Source organism: Stigmatopora nigra, chromosome 8, assembly GCF_051989575.1.
Source record: "Stigmatopora nigra isolate UIUO_SnigA chromosome 8, RoL_Snig_1.1, whole genome shotgun sequence".
In the NCBI taxonomy this organism is placed as follows: domain Eukaryota; kingdom Metazoa; phylum Chordata; class Actinopteri; order Syngnathiformes; family Syngnathidae; genus Stigmatopora; species Stigmatopora nigra.
The window spans coordinates 5,878,606-5,893,788 of record NC_135515.1 but is presented as its reverse complement, the minus strand read 5'-3'; the positions used below and the strand labels follow the sequence as shown (position 1 = coordinate 5,893,788).

Genomic DNA, 15,183 nt, shown 5'->3' with positions numbered 1-15,183 from the left:
TGTTAAAAATAAATCTACCAATCCATTTTCAATATTGCCTTTCCTTGTCAGGGTCAGAGAGTAACAAGAGGCTAAGGTAGAGACTATATACCCTGAAGTGGTCACTGATCATTCACAGGGCACATTTTATAGACCGACAACTGTTTGGGGTTATATTCACAAGGTCTCTGAGTGGTAATCGGCCCTGTACTGCTGCTCAAAAGCTTGGCAAATGTAGAACTAGTGCAAGTTGAACAGCTCACAGAGCAAACCATGAGGAATTGGTTCTCAAAGGAAGCCCATAAACATCACCATATTCAACACTGTTGCTTTATGCACACTAAATTCTTTTTCTTTTGCCTTTGAGTCAAGGGTGCCGTGCGAGCAATGCTGCTTTGGCGCCTTATGAGTAGTGTACCGGGGATCCAATTTGACTTTTGAGTAGGTTATTTGTTCCCAATATGCCTATTGACGCATGTGCCCGAATGTATTCTGTTGTCAGGCACAGAGGGCAGCGCCACATTTCAAATGAGAAAAGAGAAAACCCTTAGGGAAACATAACTAGACAGAGAGAAACACACACAGTCCCCTGCTGTGTGTATTTGAGAGAGAGAAAGCATGAGGGAGTAAGTTGGATCCAGATAAAAAAAAGGGCCTACTCCACACATAAAAAAACACCCATGCATGTCCACACACACACGGAATTGCACTTGAATACACACACGCACACACACACACAAACACACACAGCCTCTTCAGCTTTGAGCTGCTGTCACTCCGTCCACTATCTCCTCTTCCCGCAGGTGTTCTGTCCTCTCACTCTCTCCATCCTGCCAGGTGAAGAGAGGTGAGATAAAATCAGATTGAGGGGCAAAGATATAGTATAGTGTTTCCCACCCACCTTTTTCTGGTGATTATATGCAATGACACCAGCAAGTGCAAACATGATTGGCATCTTTTGAGTTAAAATACTCAAATTTTCATTATATATTATTTATTATATTATAGATCTATATGTCCATATTTTATCTTCAGCATAAAAATAGGTTTTGCCATAGACGCCACCCTGACATTTAAAAAGGTCATTGCCAATTTTAACCAATAAAACAGGTGTCTTTTGTAACTTCATAGAGTGAAACCTGTGAGCGAATAAAATTGATTTCATCATTCAAAATGATTGTTAAAGGTGTTGATTGAAACCATCTCCACTCGGTAGATTCTGATCCTGGTGTTAGGAAAAATGGCATCCCATATCTAACTGTCCTCTTTTTGTGACTGGATTTTTTCAATCTGTTTTTTCTTTCTTTCCTTCACCTTACAACCTTATCTTCCTTTCCTTCTCTTGGAGCAGCAGTGGCTGGACTTGATGGATTGCTTAGGTCAGCAAGGTTGGCAGGCCAAGTGATGTAATAGTCACAGAGAGTGAACGACATGGCTTGCTCTTTGGTATGCAGGGTTATTCTAGTCTTTTACCCTATGCATCTCCCATCTTTCCTTACCAATCAAATTTCCTTAACAATTAAAAAAAATCCCTTAAATACAACTTGTTTAAGAAATGAACTGAGCCAGAATACTAAAAATATTGCAAAAATTATGACGTCCCTCTGTCTCCAACAACAAAGAGGAGCTTGATGCTGCCTGCATTCACACCAAAGTTAAACAGAGTGTCGGAAAACAATATTTAAAGCCGATCACCGTGCAATCTACCCTCAGGATAGGTCGTTAATGTGAGCCGAGTCATCCATTTCCACATTTAAAATGTCAACGGCGAGGGAAACACTGATCGGCTCATCAAATGAGCAACGTACGGCTCACGAGCTTTGCATTCCCAACTCCTGTTCCTGAATGTGAGGTTCTAAAGGTTGTTTGGGATGCATACTTTCTTCACCTGTTTTTCTCCATATAATTTTATACAAGGGCAGTGATGACATTTGCCTTGGCTGCAACATGTCCGTGTGTACGCGTATTTATAACACAAGGACAGCGATGAAGGGTGGAGCTGCATATTGATTATCTAAAGTCTAAGAGAAGGTCTCTGTGTTGGCAGGCACAGCCACAGTCCAACAACAAGCCATTCACCCCATTTGACACACACACACACACACACACACACACACACACACACACACACACACACACACACGTAATGCACTCTCATAAGTCGGATAACTCTAACATGCTTGGAAAGAACATTTTCCTCTGTAGTTGCATTGATAAATGTACACTTTTAAATACTATGCTTTTATTTCTTATTATGTTTACATCATAAGAGAAGTCCACAATGTGTATATACATTACACACACATATATACACAAAATGCATGTCTTAGTGCAAAGTGGGAGATGTAGGGTGCAGTTTAATCATCTTTTTGTCTTATTTTCTGCATCAGGAAAAACAGAGAAGGGAGAGACTAGAGAAATAATAATGCTGAAGATGAGAAGTTTCTTGAAGTACTTTTTTTTTATAAAAAGAGGAGAGCGAGAGATAGAGGGAGAAAGAGAGAGAGAGAGAGAGGGAAAAGGGATTTGCTTTCTTCCACAAAGATAAGCATGCACACTGGTTCCTTTCAATCCTTCAAAAACTTGTGAGGTAGCGTATACACACATGGAGACTTGCACACATGTATGCACACAGAACTAACAATATTCTGCTGCCAGTGAGCTCTTGGTACCTGACAAAAGTTCACCAACTCAGCGTTGCCATGGCAATGAGGAGATTCCTTGTTGCTACCCGCACAGTATCCACTTACACAGTATGATGCGAGTAAAGGCTGTTTCACACTAGTGGCATCCCAGGAGGGAGGTGGGGGTCTCGGGGTCCCACACTGCAAAGTGCACCACGGCAGAAAATGCCCACGTAGGCTGACATAGACGATGTCAGAAAGTCAAGTGCAGGGACTCCAGGAAATCTATTTACAATAGCCCTGAACCAATATGGCTGCCATCCTTTGCTCCTGAGATCAGGTGAAGGAATTTTGCCTAATTAAAAATAGGAAGTCAGAGAGGTGGACCGGCCACAGCTGAAGAAAGTAATGTTAAGATATTCCTCTCCTTGGATTTGATTCCCCCGCCGCATGATAAAGAAGTACTTCTGATGAAATTGAGTGCTTTTGCAACATGAATTGTTTGTAAGTAAAGATGCATTTTATATGTAAAATCAACTTGACTTTTTTTGGTGCCTGGAGGCTTTATCATTACATGTGACAATTCAGTGGATGAAAGGCATGCTTTTACGATGCATTCTATCATGCAACTTAGTAATAATGATTGTTCTTTATACCTATACCCATTGATTTGTCCCTGACACTCAGAAATGAATAGATTTTTATGTTGTATAATATATACCAACTAATATATTTAGGATGGCCCAGTGGATGAGTGGTTAGTGTGGTGATCCTGCACTTTTTCTACATAGCAGATGTGCCTGAAAAATCGATTGCTGGAAATATAATATAATAATTAATTCCAGACAGCATGCACTCAAACCAAAGCAAAAAGAAAGATATATTGGACAAAAGACTGTACAGTGTTTGTTATTGCTTCGGAACATGCTAGATAAGGCCCTCAGAAAGTATTTTTACATTACTTAGACAAAACCACAATACCAAGCAAGCACTTTACCACACAGTCATTCCTAAACTAAGGCTGGCTGGTTGGCAGCTCTCAATGTTGAGTGCCTCCTTTTAACAAGACTAGATCGATACAGGGAACTGAATAGCCAATTTCAGTTTGTTCTATTGGAGTTGGTGCCGTGCCGCATTCTAGAGGGAGAGCACCTGAAATTGCTACTGGCAGAGTAAAATTGGATTTGTAAAGAGAGAAACACTGATGAGGGACCAGGATGATCAGTAAAGGATTAGGAAAATGCTGCTATTCAAGAGGTACTGATGTTCTTGTTGTACACGGTAAGCGCAGTAAAAGTATTTCAATCTCAATCACTAGTATTCTCTAGTCCAACTTTAAGAAATATTGGGTCCTTAAAAATCTAGTACTAGTCATTTCATTCAATGCATTATTTACTACAAATATATTTCTGTTTGTGCTGTACATCAATTACAAAACAGTAGTGACTTGAAATGGGGGAGTAGATGCAGGCCAACTATTGTAATGATTAAATGAACTTTATTGTCTAGTGCTTATGAGACTGCATGTTTAAATTAAGTCATTTATTTGGGTAAAAAATAGAGAAAAGGATGAATAATCTGAGCAAATCTTGCAAATACTATGTACTGTATTTTTATATTGATTAGTTTTCAACACTGCTAACCCTTGTATTTATGCCATCATATTAAAATCAACCTCACCCCATTGAAAATAAAGTCCATGAAATGAAAATACTTAACAAAGTGCAACTCAAGATCAAGAAGATACTCCTGTTACATCTGAGCATGTCCAGAGCAGAGTTTAAAATTAGAAGCATCATAGTAAATGTCATTTCTTATTATTTTGCCCTCATGTGGTTCAGTAAATGAATGTAATCATTCAAAAAGTCAAAAATATAAATGCATCCAATAATAATTACAAGTAAAATATTTGAAAATATTCCATAACACGATAAGTTTTCTTCATTTTTTAAATATATAGTATTGGCAAAGTCAAATTTTAGTGAAAATGTAGAGCATAAGGCATTAAAGAGCTCCCGGTGTTACCATAAATGTCCTCTGCAAACTCATTTGATGAGTTGTGACTCAGCAGTTCTCAATTATAATGAAAGATGAAATATATTGGAAGCTCTTCAAGTCCTAGACGGAGTGTTTGAAGGGGGGAGTGTCTTTGCGTGTGTGTCTAAAGGCACCACAGTATATCATGTGGATTATTAGTTGCTGTCGAGTTTAGGTTCAGGCAATTCGAGAGAGAACTTTGCCCTGGAACAACAGAGGAAGCCAAGGTAAAATTACAGCTATTGCCATTCTTATTCTGTAAGAACAACAACAACAACAATAACTTATACTGATACTCTACTTTCTAAGTTTGTGCAAAAAAGTAGGCAAGGTTACTTATAGTTTGATTGTAGAACGTGCTTCTGTGAAGTGGTGAAGAGTGAAGAATTCAGTGAAAGTGGGATTAAATTTATGTGCAACCATAAAAAGAATAATGTAACCTCTTGAAAACCCGCTGCAGCAACAGAAAAGCACATTTCATTAAGCAGCCTATTATGAACAAGATAGTAGTTTCTGGGAAAAGTGTGGTTTGATTCTTAGTTTTTGTAGAAAATAACCTTGTAGAATGTTGAAAAATTATATATATAGTACTATATGAATGTGAGTATTTTGTGTGTTGTATATTGGGCCTCTTTCTAAAATAGAATACATGTGATGTAGTATGTATTTGTGCATAATTTTAATCGGCCGCTTATTTGTTTTTTTTCTTTAGGACATTACTAATGATCGTACAGGCAAAGGCCAAAGTTTGTGCAATTACTCTGATTGATTTTCCACCGTCCATGAGCTTTACAATGGTTGTTTTTCAAGACATTCGACAGCTCTCATAAATCTGATGCTCAGCATAGACATTCTACACTATTTATTATTTCAGGAATCAATGTGGTTTTTAACAAAAGACACTTGTCATTCACATGTTCTAATATATTTGTTAACAAGACAAATAGATTTCAAAGCAAATGTGCAGTACAGATATAGATATAAATGTATTGCATAAAGTCTAAAACATATGGAAATGAGTTAATATTCCAAATTCTATGGATAAAATGACGTCATGCTCAGTTGTTCTGTAGCCAGGTAGGCATGTATGTGTGATTAAAAAAACTGGTTCCAATGTAACTACTGATGATGTGACTGCCGACAATTGGAATATGATGGATTGTGGGGTAATTTATCTGCTCACACTTGGCCAATTGCGTCAGAACTCATGGGAATGAGAATGACCGCAAGCATACTGTGAAAGAGACCTTTACATTTTTTGAAAGCATATACTATATGGACTCGTTTGGAAAGGGCAATTCAATTATATTCTTGATGAATTATTCTTGCAGAAAATACCAATTGTATTTGCCGTTTGTTAAATTCAAATCAATTCTTGTGGCGTTAACAAGATAAGAATTGTGTTGCATTTTTTTTTTTTTAGAGCCTTGACTGTATGTTTGGTACATTTTCTGCTTGGTGTTGAATGTTTTCAGGCCATTTTTACCATTGCATCATCTGCCTGACTCAGAATCACGCTGGGCCATTTGTCTGTTGTTTTGCCCTCGCTTGATCTTCACAGCACATTAAACAGGATGGCAATAAATGTCTAATTCACCCAAACAGACACATAACCCCACAAACAGCTTTATATTAACCTTGTTTCTGTCTACAAGACTACAGTGGAGGGAATTTTAAATGGCTTGAGTGAAGTGACTAATATTTAATGTGTTCTAAATGAATTGAGCAAATCTATATTCTATGTTTTGGAATAATATAAAGTAGCTAAATGCGCTGATCAGAGGGACGTCTGAGAAAATAGAAGAAATAAGTAGGACTTATTTGTGAAGAATAGGGATTCGGTTAGTAACTGATTTTAGTGCATCTGGGACACAGTGTTAACACAAATTCCCTTTCATGCTCTTAATTTTTTAATGGGCTATTAACTATTGACCTTTTCACCAACTCGTTTAGACTTTTAGACAACTATCGGCCCACTTCCCCGGTGCACGGTTCACGGGGAGATCATGAAATATCCGCAATGGAAGGTCAAAACCCACCACGAATTGGACCCTCGATCTCAGAACTGTGATTCATACACGCTAACCACTCCTCCACCGTGCTGACTCTCATAGGCAATGCCAAAAATAATTTTTAAAACTATGCTGATAGATAGAAATCACAAATTGAAATGGAATTTAAGATAACGTCCACATATTATACATTTTAGAATAATTTCATCAATAGTTTTGATAAAAGCTACTGTTTTTTTTGGGGGGTCGCTGTATGTCCTGTCAATTGGCCTCATTAAGAAAGAAACTATATCAGACCTTTAAGACTGTGACCTTAAAATGATGGCTTAATTATAATGGTTCTAAATCTGTTGACCCTTGTAAACTCTCAGTTAATATACCTTTGTTTTTGTGTTTTAGATGGGGAAAAGGCACTTCTCTGGTTTGGAGGTGACCTTAATGGTCCTCTTCTCATTGATGTTGGTAATTGCTGTTGCTCTCATCGTTCTTTTTGTTACCGGTGAATCTGGGTACATTCATGATGGTAAGTGAATCTACATGTGGATGAAACACTTAAATATAGTGAAATTATACTCATGTTTCGCCATGTTAGGGAAAATTGTCGTGGCACATCTTCAGGAAAAATGTTTTTACATTTGAATATTGATGCCTAAGCATTTGTAATAAAAAAACAAAAGACCTTTGACTCCACCATAAAATGTTGTAATCCTGTTTTTTATTTTTGTTTTTGTAATTGAAACCAAAAATTACATTTACAAATGATTTTTTTTTACAGAGACAACAGAAGAATTTGTTCCACAATGTCCAAATATTCCTAATGATGAAAGGGTGGACTGCTTTCCTGATGCTGGAGCCTCAAAGGTGTGTCTGATAATCAGTTTATAAGTGTTTGTTTTTTGATACTTTGGACTCTTTAAACTACGTCATTCTCTTTGGTAATTATGACTCATCAGGTGAGTGAATGTCATACACTAGTCTGCTTAAAAATACTATACAAAAATAAACGAATGAAACAATACTTAAACAAATATTTTTCTTTCAACAGAAAAATTGTGAGCAGCGTGGATGTTGCTGGAGTCCACTAGATGAGCGAAATGTACCTTGGTGCTTTTTTCCAACCAACCATGGATATACTGTTGAATCGGTGGAACAACCCAACCCTTACGGTAACTTTGTCTCAGAAATTCTTGGACTGGGGATAAAACTAATATTTAATTTCCTTAAATTACCTATTTTAGCCTTTACCAGATAAGAACTATTTTTTTTCCCAGTCATTGAAATTCATCCGCTCATTTTAAAAACAAAACCACATAAACATTTTATAATTGGTTGGTAGGTAGTTGGACAAACTTAAAATGCAATATATTCCATTTTCACCAGTGTTCTCATCGTTTGCTCATTATCTGAGCTTCTTATTTCCTTTTCTCTTCTATATAGTTAGGAGGCCTGCTGAGGGAATATTACTGCAATCTGTCCGTCTTACCCACATCTTATTTTTTCCTCTATCAATCACTTTGCCTCGGGCATCTCTGTCAGTGAAACATGATGTGCAGCATCTTAAGAGAAACAAGTTTAAATTGCAAAATAGATTTAAAGTTTTTATTTTTTTCTTATTTCTTACATTGAAACACTGTTCACCTGCTTAGTTACGGGTTTGAACAAAGATTTCAAGCTCCAGTGTGGGAATGTCTAGACACTTAACGTACTATTTATTATTTATACCTAGGAGGTCTTCGTGACCTCGGTCCAAGTGACGGAACACTGAGTGCAATTAAGAGCACTAATGGAGCATGCTGAAGGCCGACAAGAAGAAGAAACACATTTCCCAGTCAGTTTGTAGGGAGCATCTATTGAAACGAGACAATGTATCAAAGTATTTTTCTTCCGATGAAACCAGGGCAAGATAAATCTTCAGATCGTGGTGTTTAGGAATGGTTTAGAACAGTTACTTTTGTGAATGATACTAAAATTTAGATGGCGTTGAAGGTTTTTGCCAGTTTGTCTCGTGTGTGGTTATTAATAAATTTAAAGTATGCAACAAAGACAAGGTATAACAAAATTAAGGATCGCAACGACAAAAGTGGCAGGGTGAAAAAAGAGTGCCCCTTTTATAAATAATACATTATTGTTTAATGTATTCTGGGGGACAAGCTCAGCGTTAACTTTAAGGAGATGGCAAGGACGTGCATATAAACAGTGGCAATGTAGGCAAGTGATGTCACGGTTTGTTACCTAGGTAAACTGCCGTATACTGGGTAATATAATGGGATAGTAATGTCGATTGCCTACACGTCAAACACTACCCACACTAGATCGATGATTTGTTTCCACAGTAACCTGTCAAATGGCTAAATAATATGGCCTAGTCTGTACAGACACAACTCCGGTTTAGGCACTTACTAAAAAAGTCTTTTAAAATCGGATTTGAGGACGAAACATATTGGAGTGTGTACCCAGTTTGGAGACCCATGAGTTAGAGACTAACTGTTAGAGTCTAACAGTTAGACCATAGATATTTTGAATAGCAGGTTTAGGGTATTAAACTCTGGACAATGTAGGGTGTTAGAGGGAAAAAATGATTTCCTCATTTCCGCTGACACATGACATATTCTCCCATGTGGAAGAATAGCTTTGGCAATCTAAGGTGGGCTCTCCTGTCTCTGGAGTTAAGGTTATCAAGATTGTTAAAAAGCCTTTGACATGCTGAACAAGAATTGTCTTTTTCTTTACTTTTCTCACGTTGCTTTGCACCGTTTGAAGTCATCCAGGGCACCTGACTTTGAACACCACTGACCAAGATGTAATTTGATCATATCTTACATCCTTTATTCAAAGTGAACTTGTCAGCAGAACCAAATGTAAAACACCTTGGCTAGGGATCAAGAGAGGATCTACATAATGACAGGATGCTGATGGAAATCTAAGCAATCTTTGACATGCCGATTGATATAAATTGAATTGTAATAATTATGGCTGTCACTGTAGGTCAATTGTGTAAAAAAAACAAATCTGGCCTTTAGTGGAATTTCAGAAAATTTGAGCAAAATGGAGAAATTATAATTTAAAAAAAGGGGTTACATGTACATTTGAATATCCCACAACCAAACTTTCTCCTTCATGTAGTATTACAAATGCCTTCTTTTTAGAAACCAATGTTTCTCTTTAGATTATATTGCATTACAAATTTTGTGCCACTTACATTTTTGTAAAACAATAAATGTTTACATATTTAAATAGCTGTGACATGGTTTGTTCAAATATTGTTTTCAAATTATGAATTTTTGTGTCGCATTTATGAACCTTGTTTTTATTTTTTCATTGCAGTAATAAAGGCAAATCTGAAGAGAATGGCATCCCCTTCCTTGTTTGGAGCAGATATCGAGGAACTGTCATTTCATGCTGAAATGCAATCAAGTAATAGACTTCATTTTAAGGTCCATACTCGGAGAGAAAAAACAAACACAATACAATAAAGATCAATGACAGATAATTAATCCTAATAACCTTATGTACTTCCTCTTGGTTTTGTCTACTTTAGATATTTGATGCCAACAAGCAGAGGTTTGAAGTGCCTCATGAACATGTTAGTACCATCAGCAATAACCCAACAACTCCCATTAGCAACACACTGGAGATTGTAGAAAAACCTTTTGGCATAGTTGTGCGGAGAAAGGAGAACAAAAAAGTTCTGTAAGTTGCCACTGTTGATTACTTTCTCTTTGATTATACATTTGCTTATACACTTGATGCATCATTGCAATCCTTATTCATCATGTATGGTGTTTCTATGAAAAATATGTGCTGGATTTCTATACAAATGGCTCACACAAAATGTGTTCTCACAGTCAGGAGACCTACTGCAGTTGAGACAATTAAATGAAAGCCTTATCGCATTATAGTTATCTTTAACATCATAAAATGTAGTAGGTCATAAATTGCAAACTGAACTTTGGCCTAACCATCACCTGGAATCTCTATCCTGAATTGTGCTTGGACTCCAAACTGTTGCACTGACCCAGTGAACGAGTAAATCAACAAAACAAAAATGTAAACTATAAAGTGTGTTAAAAGATAGTCCATTTCATTTTAACCAAACTGCTGAAGACATTTTGTGTAACAGAAATATCCTCCTTTTTACTTGCTTTTTATTTTCCATTTGTTTGTCAATAATATTAAATCTACAGGTTTGACACCAGTATGGGACCATTGGTGTTTGCAGACCAGTTCCTGCAACTGTCTGCCAAACTTGGTTCTAATAATATTTATGGCCTCGGAGAGCATGTTCACAGACATTTCCACCATGACACACAATGGAAGACCTGGCCCATCTTCACAAGAGATGCCTTTCCTAATGGGGTAAGAATGGAGTTTGCATGTTCTCCCTGGGCTTGCATGGGGTTCAGGTTTCTTCCTACATCCCATAAACGTGCAGGGTAGGCTGATTGAACACTTTTACCTCATTCCTAATCCAATGACCTCTTCATCCAGGGAACACACAACCTCTATGGACACTATCCCTTCTTCCTTTGTCTTGAAGATACAAGTGGGAAGTCATTTGGAGTCTTCCTAATGAACAGTAATGCAATGGGTGAGATACTAAAACATAATGTATAGAAATGCATACCTACAATTTGTGCATTTCTCATGGGATTTATATTACCTTTTGGTAGTTTGCCAATTACCACTCAACCTGCATTGTATTCGTACAGGATAAGAAGTGTGAAAATTAGTCTATTTTCTTTACATTGTGGTGCCTCAACTTTGCAGCACACAATCTGTTCACTTAAAGAGACACAAAGGACATAAAGGAAAAAAAAGAAACATTAACAATGCAAAATTACAATAACTGATATTGAGATGAAGATTTGCATGGACTAGGGACTAGTAATACCACAGAAGGCTGGTTTTGTAATATTGAGACATTTGCAGGAGAGATTTTACTTTACAAATTAAAGATATGGTACATGCATGGGAATGAAATCGCCGTTTGTCATTTTTTTTTCATTTTCAGAAGTGACTTTGCAACCTGCACCTGCAGTGACATTTAGAACGATTGGAGGAATACTTGACTTCTATATATTTTTTGGCGACACACCAGAACAAGTAGTGCAGGAGTTTCTTGAGGTGAACAAGTAAAAAAAATACTAATCAGAATAAAGGAATAACACAATGTTGATATAAATATTTTTGACACACAATACTATTCATTAGAGCATCAAATCTTCATACTTCCACTTGGTTTAATGTGAGAGAATTTCCTTGACAACCCAGGATTACTTGCATAAGTGTACTTAAACCAGTATACTATAATGATTATGGATGTACAATTGTCATTTCAGCTTATTGGAAGACCAGTTATTCCACCCTACTGGTCACTGGGATTCCAACTTTCTCGGTGGGACTATGGTAGTTTGAGTGAGGTCAAGAAAACCGTGGAAAGGAATCGTGCAGCGGGACTTCCATACGTAAGATTATATCTCCTCACTCTTTTTATATTACTACTCAATAGTTTTGGGGCTTTGCCTCCACCCTCACCCTGTTGTAACCTCACCTTTTATGGACTCACAGTTAAAAAAATGAACAATTTGGGACAATATACACTCAAAAATGTGTGTATGAAAGGTGGGCAAACTATCCCACAAATTTAATAAAAATAGACATTGCTCAGGCCTTTATTTGCTTCCCTCCTCGCCCAGTGATTTTCATTTCAAAGAAGAGGACAAAAGTAGGAGCAGATCAATAAAATACAGCCTGTTATTTTTGTTTTCAAACAATGCAAAAACAAAGTTCATGTGTATTTTTTCTTTCTTTAAAGGCACAGTTGAAAAGCTTTCAGTGAATAAAATCAATAGCTTTGCGACTGTTACTGTTACATTTTTTATATACCACAGTGGGGTTCCATCTGCCTAACATGTATCATTATCTGTGGATTTGTGTTGTGGCAGTAAGATGGGTTTTGTTCTTTTAGGGTTCGATCATGAGGGCACTATTTTTCTAGTGTAAGTGAATGTTAATCTAAGGTTAATCAAACACATTATTTACTTTATATCATTAATTCTTATTGAAACTGATTTTGGAGAAAGTACTGCATTAAAAAACACATCCTCCCTATATTCTGTCATTTAGTAATATATTCTACCATATTTCTATCCAAATTGATCAAATTACAAACAGATTTTGTGGTTTTTAATGTCAGATAATGATGATAATATGATGTTTTTGTTTTTCCCTGGAAATACACATGCAGGATATCCAATATACTGACATTGACTACATGGAGGACAAGAAAGACTTCACCTATGACAAAATCAAGTTTAAAGAGCTGCCCCAGTTTGCTGAGTACCTTCACGAGAAAGGACAAAAATACATTCTCATCCTGGTAGGAAAATGAGTTTCTGTGACATTTTTCCTTAAAAACGTAATTTGTTTTCACCCACAAAAACAGCAAATTATATTATTTTGCATCTCAAACTCCATTATAATTAAGTCGTTTGCCTGTAGTTTCTTTTCCACCAATGTAGATTTTACATGTTTTTACTGCAGGATCCTGCAATTGCCACCAGTAAGAGGCTTGGAGATGTTCCTTATGAGTCTTTTGACCGGGGGACCAAGAAAAATGCCTGGGTCACTAAATCAGATGGCAAAACTCCATTATTGGGAGAGGTGAGATGAAGAAATGTGTCAAAAAAACAGACACATGTTGACAACAGTTGCTTTTGAAATATAAGGAAACAGTCTTGTATAATTGTTTTATTCTACTACTAGTTACATATCACACATTGCTAAATCATTTTGCCTTATTCCACAATTTCTAGAGGACAGGGTAAAGACCTCATAGTGAGTTGTCTTCCCAACATAATCGCAAAAAAGATTGTGTTCATCAAACAAGAGTTACATTCTGATAAATAAGCTCATTTTCATGGTTTTCTTCTAAATATATGACATGACTGTTTAAAAATAAGTGCTTAAAACTTGTGCACAAGCTGAGAACAGGAGTTCTGAATGTCTGAGATTTAAGCAAAACTCTTTTAGTCTGATTTGTAGGCAAGTTTCAATGCTTTTTTTTTAAACAATAGTCTTGACTTTTACCCAATCCAACCATTTATTCATCTTAATTTGAAGATTCATACACGCAAGAACTCTTTTGAACTGCAACATTAAATACCAGGTCATCTCTTAAGTCGGTGAATTTGTGTGTACACTGATGTTTGGATGAGTAGTTTGTCCTAATTTCCATCAAACCATAACACAGCCTAATGGAAGCTCAAGCCCCTGGTGTGCTATTTTCTACCCTTTCCCCCACAGAGCTTGTTATTAAAAGGCTGGTGCCCGCTGTGAAGGGTGGACATGTTAGGGATAAACTTCTGTTGCTTTCATGCTTTTTTTCCCAGCCTTGTTCTGATTACGCACACGATTAAGTCCAGTCCCACTTCTAATCGCCTTTTCATGTTGCATATAATAGGTCAAACATATGCATTGATTCCACATTAGTATTTAATCTTAACATATTCTGCATCATTGCATCACAGATTAATCTTTGGGCGAGAGAGAAAGAATTCAACAGTTTATTTGCATAACGCGTGTAGGCAAAACTCATTGATGCCCTAGTACATTTTTTAAATTTTTAATGCTGGTGGAGAAATCTGAGTGAAGTGGAACAACACTTGAGATTCATTCTGTACGTAAAAATATGTCTTTAAAAAAATGTTATATGCAGAGATCTGTAATACTTGGCCAGTTTTTCCTCAAATGATATTATTAGGTTAAACCTTACCCTACCAGTTCCCATTTATCATCAATAGACATCATATGACAGAGCAAATACTTTTTAGTTTACTTAAAACCTTCTGTTCTTCTAAGGTATGGCCTGGAGAGACCGTATTTCCGGACTACACCAGCCCAAATTGCATTGACTGGTGGGTGGACGAGTATGAGCGCTTTTACCAGGAGATCAAACATGATGCCCTTTGGATAGTAAGTCAGATTTTAAATTACTTTTTATTTTATTTTAAATCTAGTTTTCAACTAATGTACAAGACAATTTCAAAGTAGTATTCACAAACCATCTCATTATAATTAGTTTAGTCATTTGTTTATGTCTAGCTAACGGGTATAATGGGCTGATATACTTTTAAAATCCACATATTAACAACACCATTAGAATAATGCTTTTGTTTTATAGTTAATTTGTCCAAACACAAAAGGTTCAGCTTTAGAGTATGTGTAATGTTTAATTTAATTTATGTCTTAATACTTATTATTCAATCTAAAAAAGAATGTCTTTTCGAATTTTTTTTATATTAAGCATAAAAATTTCATTTGACAATGACTACTGCATCATTTTGTTTTTTAATTGTAAAATGTACATATAGTGATTCAAGTGGTTTAATTCATCATTTTTATAGGACATGAATGAAGTGGCAAACTTCAAGAAAGGATCAATTAACGGCTGTGTTAATAACAACTTAAACTATCCCCCCTACACTCCAAGTAAGAGATATTTAGCCATTTTCTTCACCCATTATCTTAAT

The 15,183-nt window shown here is 36.4% G+C and overlaps 1 protein-coding gene across 1 annotated transcript in view; it reads left to right on the top strand.

Moving 5' to 3' along the window:
* Positions 1-2,961: 2,961 nt before the first annotated feature.
* Positions 2,962-15,183, top strand: part of si (sucrase-isomaltase) — a 32,055-nt gene continuing 19,833 nt past the window's right edge. The window contains exons 1-14 of the mRNA XM_077723032.1: positions 2,962-3,107; positions 7,052-7,175; positions 7,428-7,513; positions 7,698-7,818; positions 9,977-10,086; positions 10,191-10,342; positions 10,837-11,008; positions 11,141-11,240; positions 11,664-11,776; positions 11,992-12,117; positions 12,900-13,031; positions 13,196-13,315; positions 14,513-14,626; positions 15,058-15,142. Coding sequence (XP_077579158.1) covers positions 7,052-7,175; positions 7,428-7,513; positions 7,698-7,818; positions 9,977-10,086; positions 10,191-10,342; positions 10,837-11,008; positions 11,141-11,240; positions 11,664-11,776; positions 11,992-12,117; positions 12,900-13,031; positions 13,196-13,315; positions 14,513-14,626; positions 15,058-15,142 — 1,555 coding nt within the window. The 5' untranslated portion in view covers positions 2,962-3,107. The remainder of the gene's footprint in view (positions 3,108-7,051; positions 7,176-7,427; positions 7,514-7,697; positions 7,819-9,976; positions 10,087-10,190; positions 10,343-10,836; positions 11,009-11,140; positions 11,241-11,663; positions 11,777-11,991; positions 12,118-12,899; positions 13,032-13,195; positions 13,316-14,512; positions 14,627-15,057; positions 15,143-15,183) is intronic.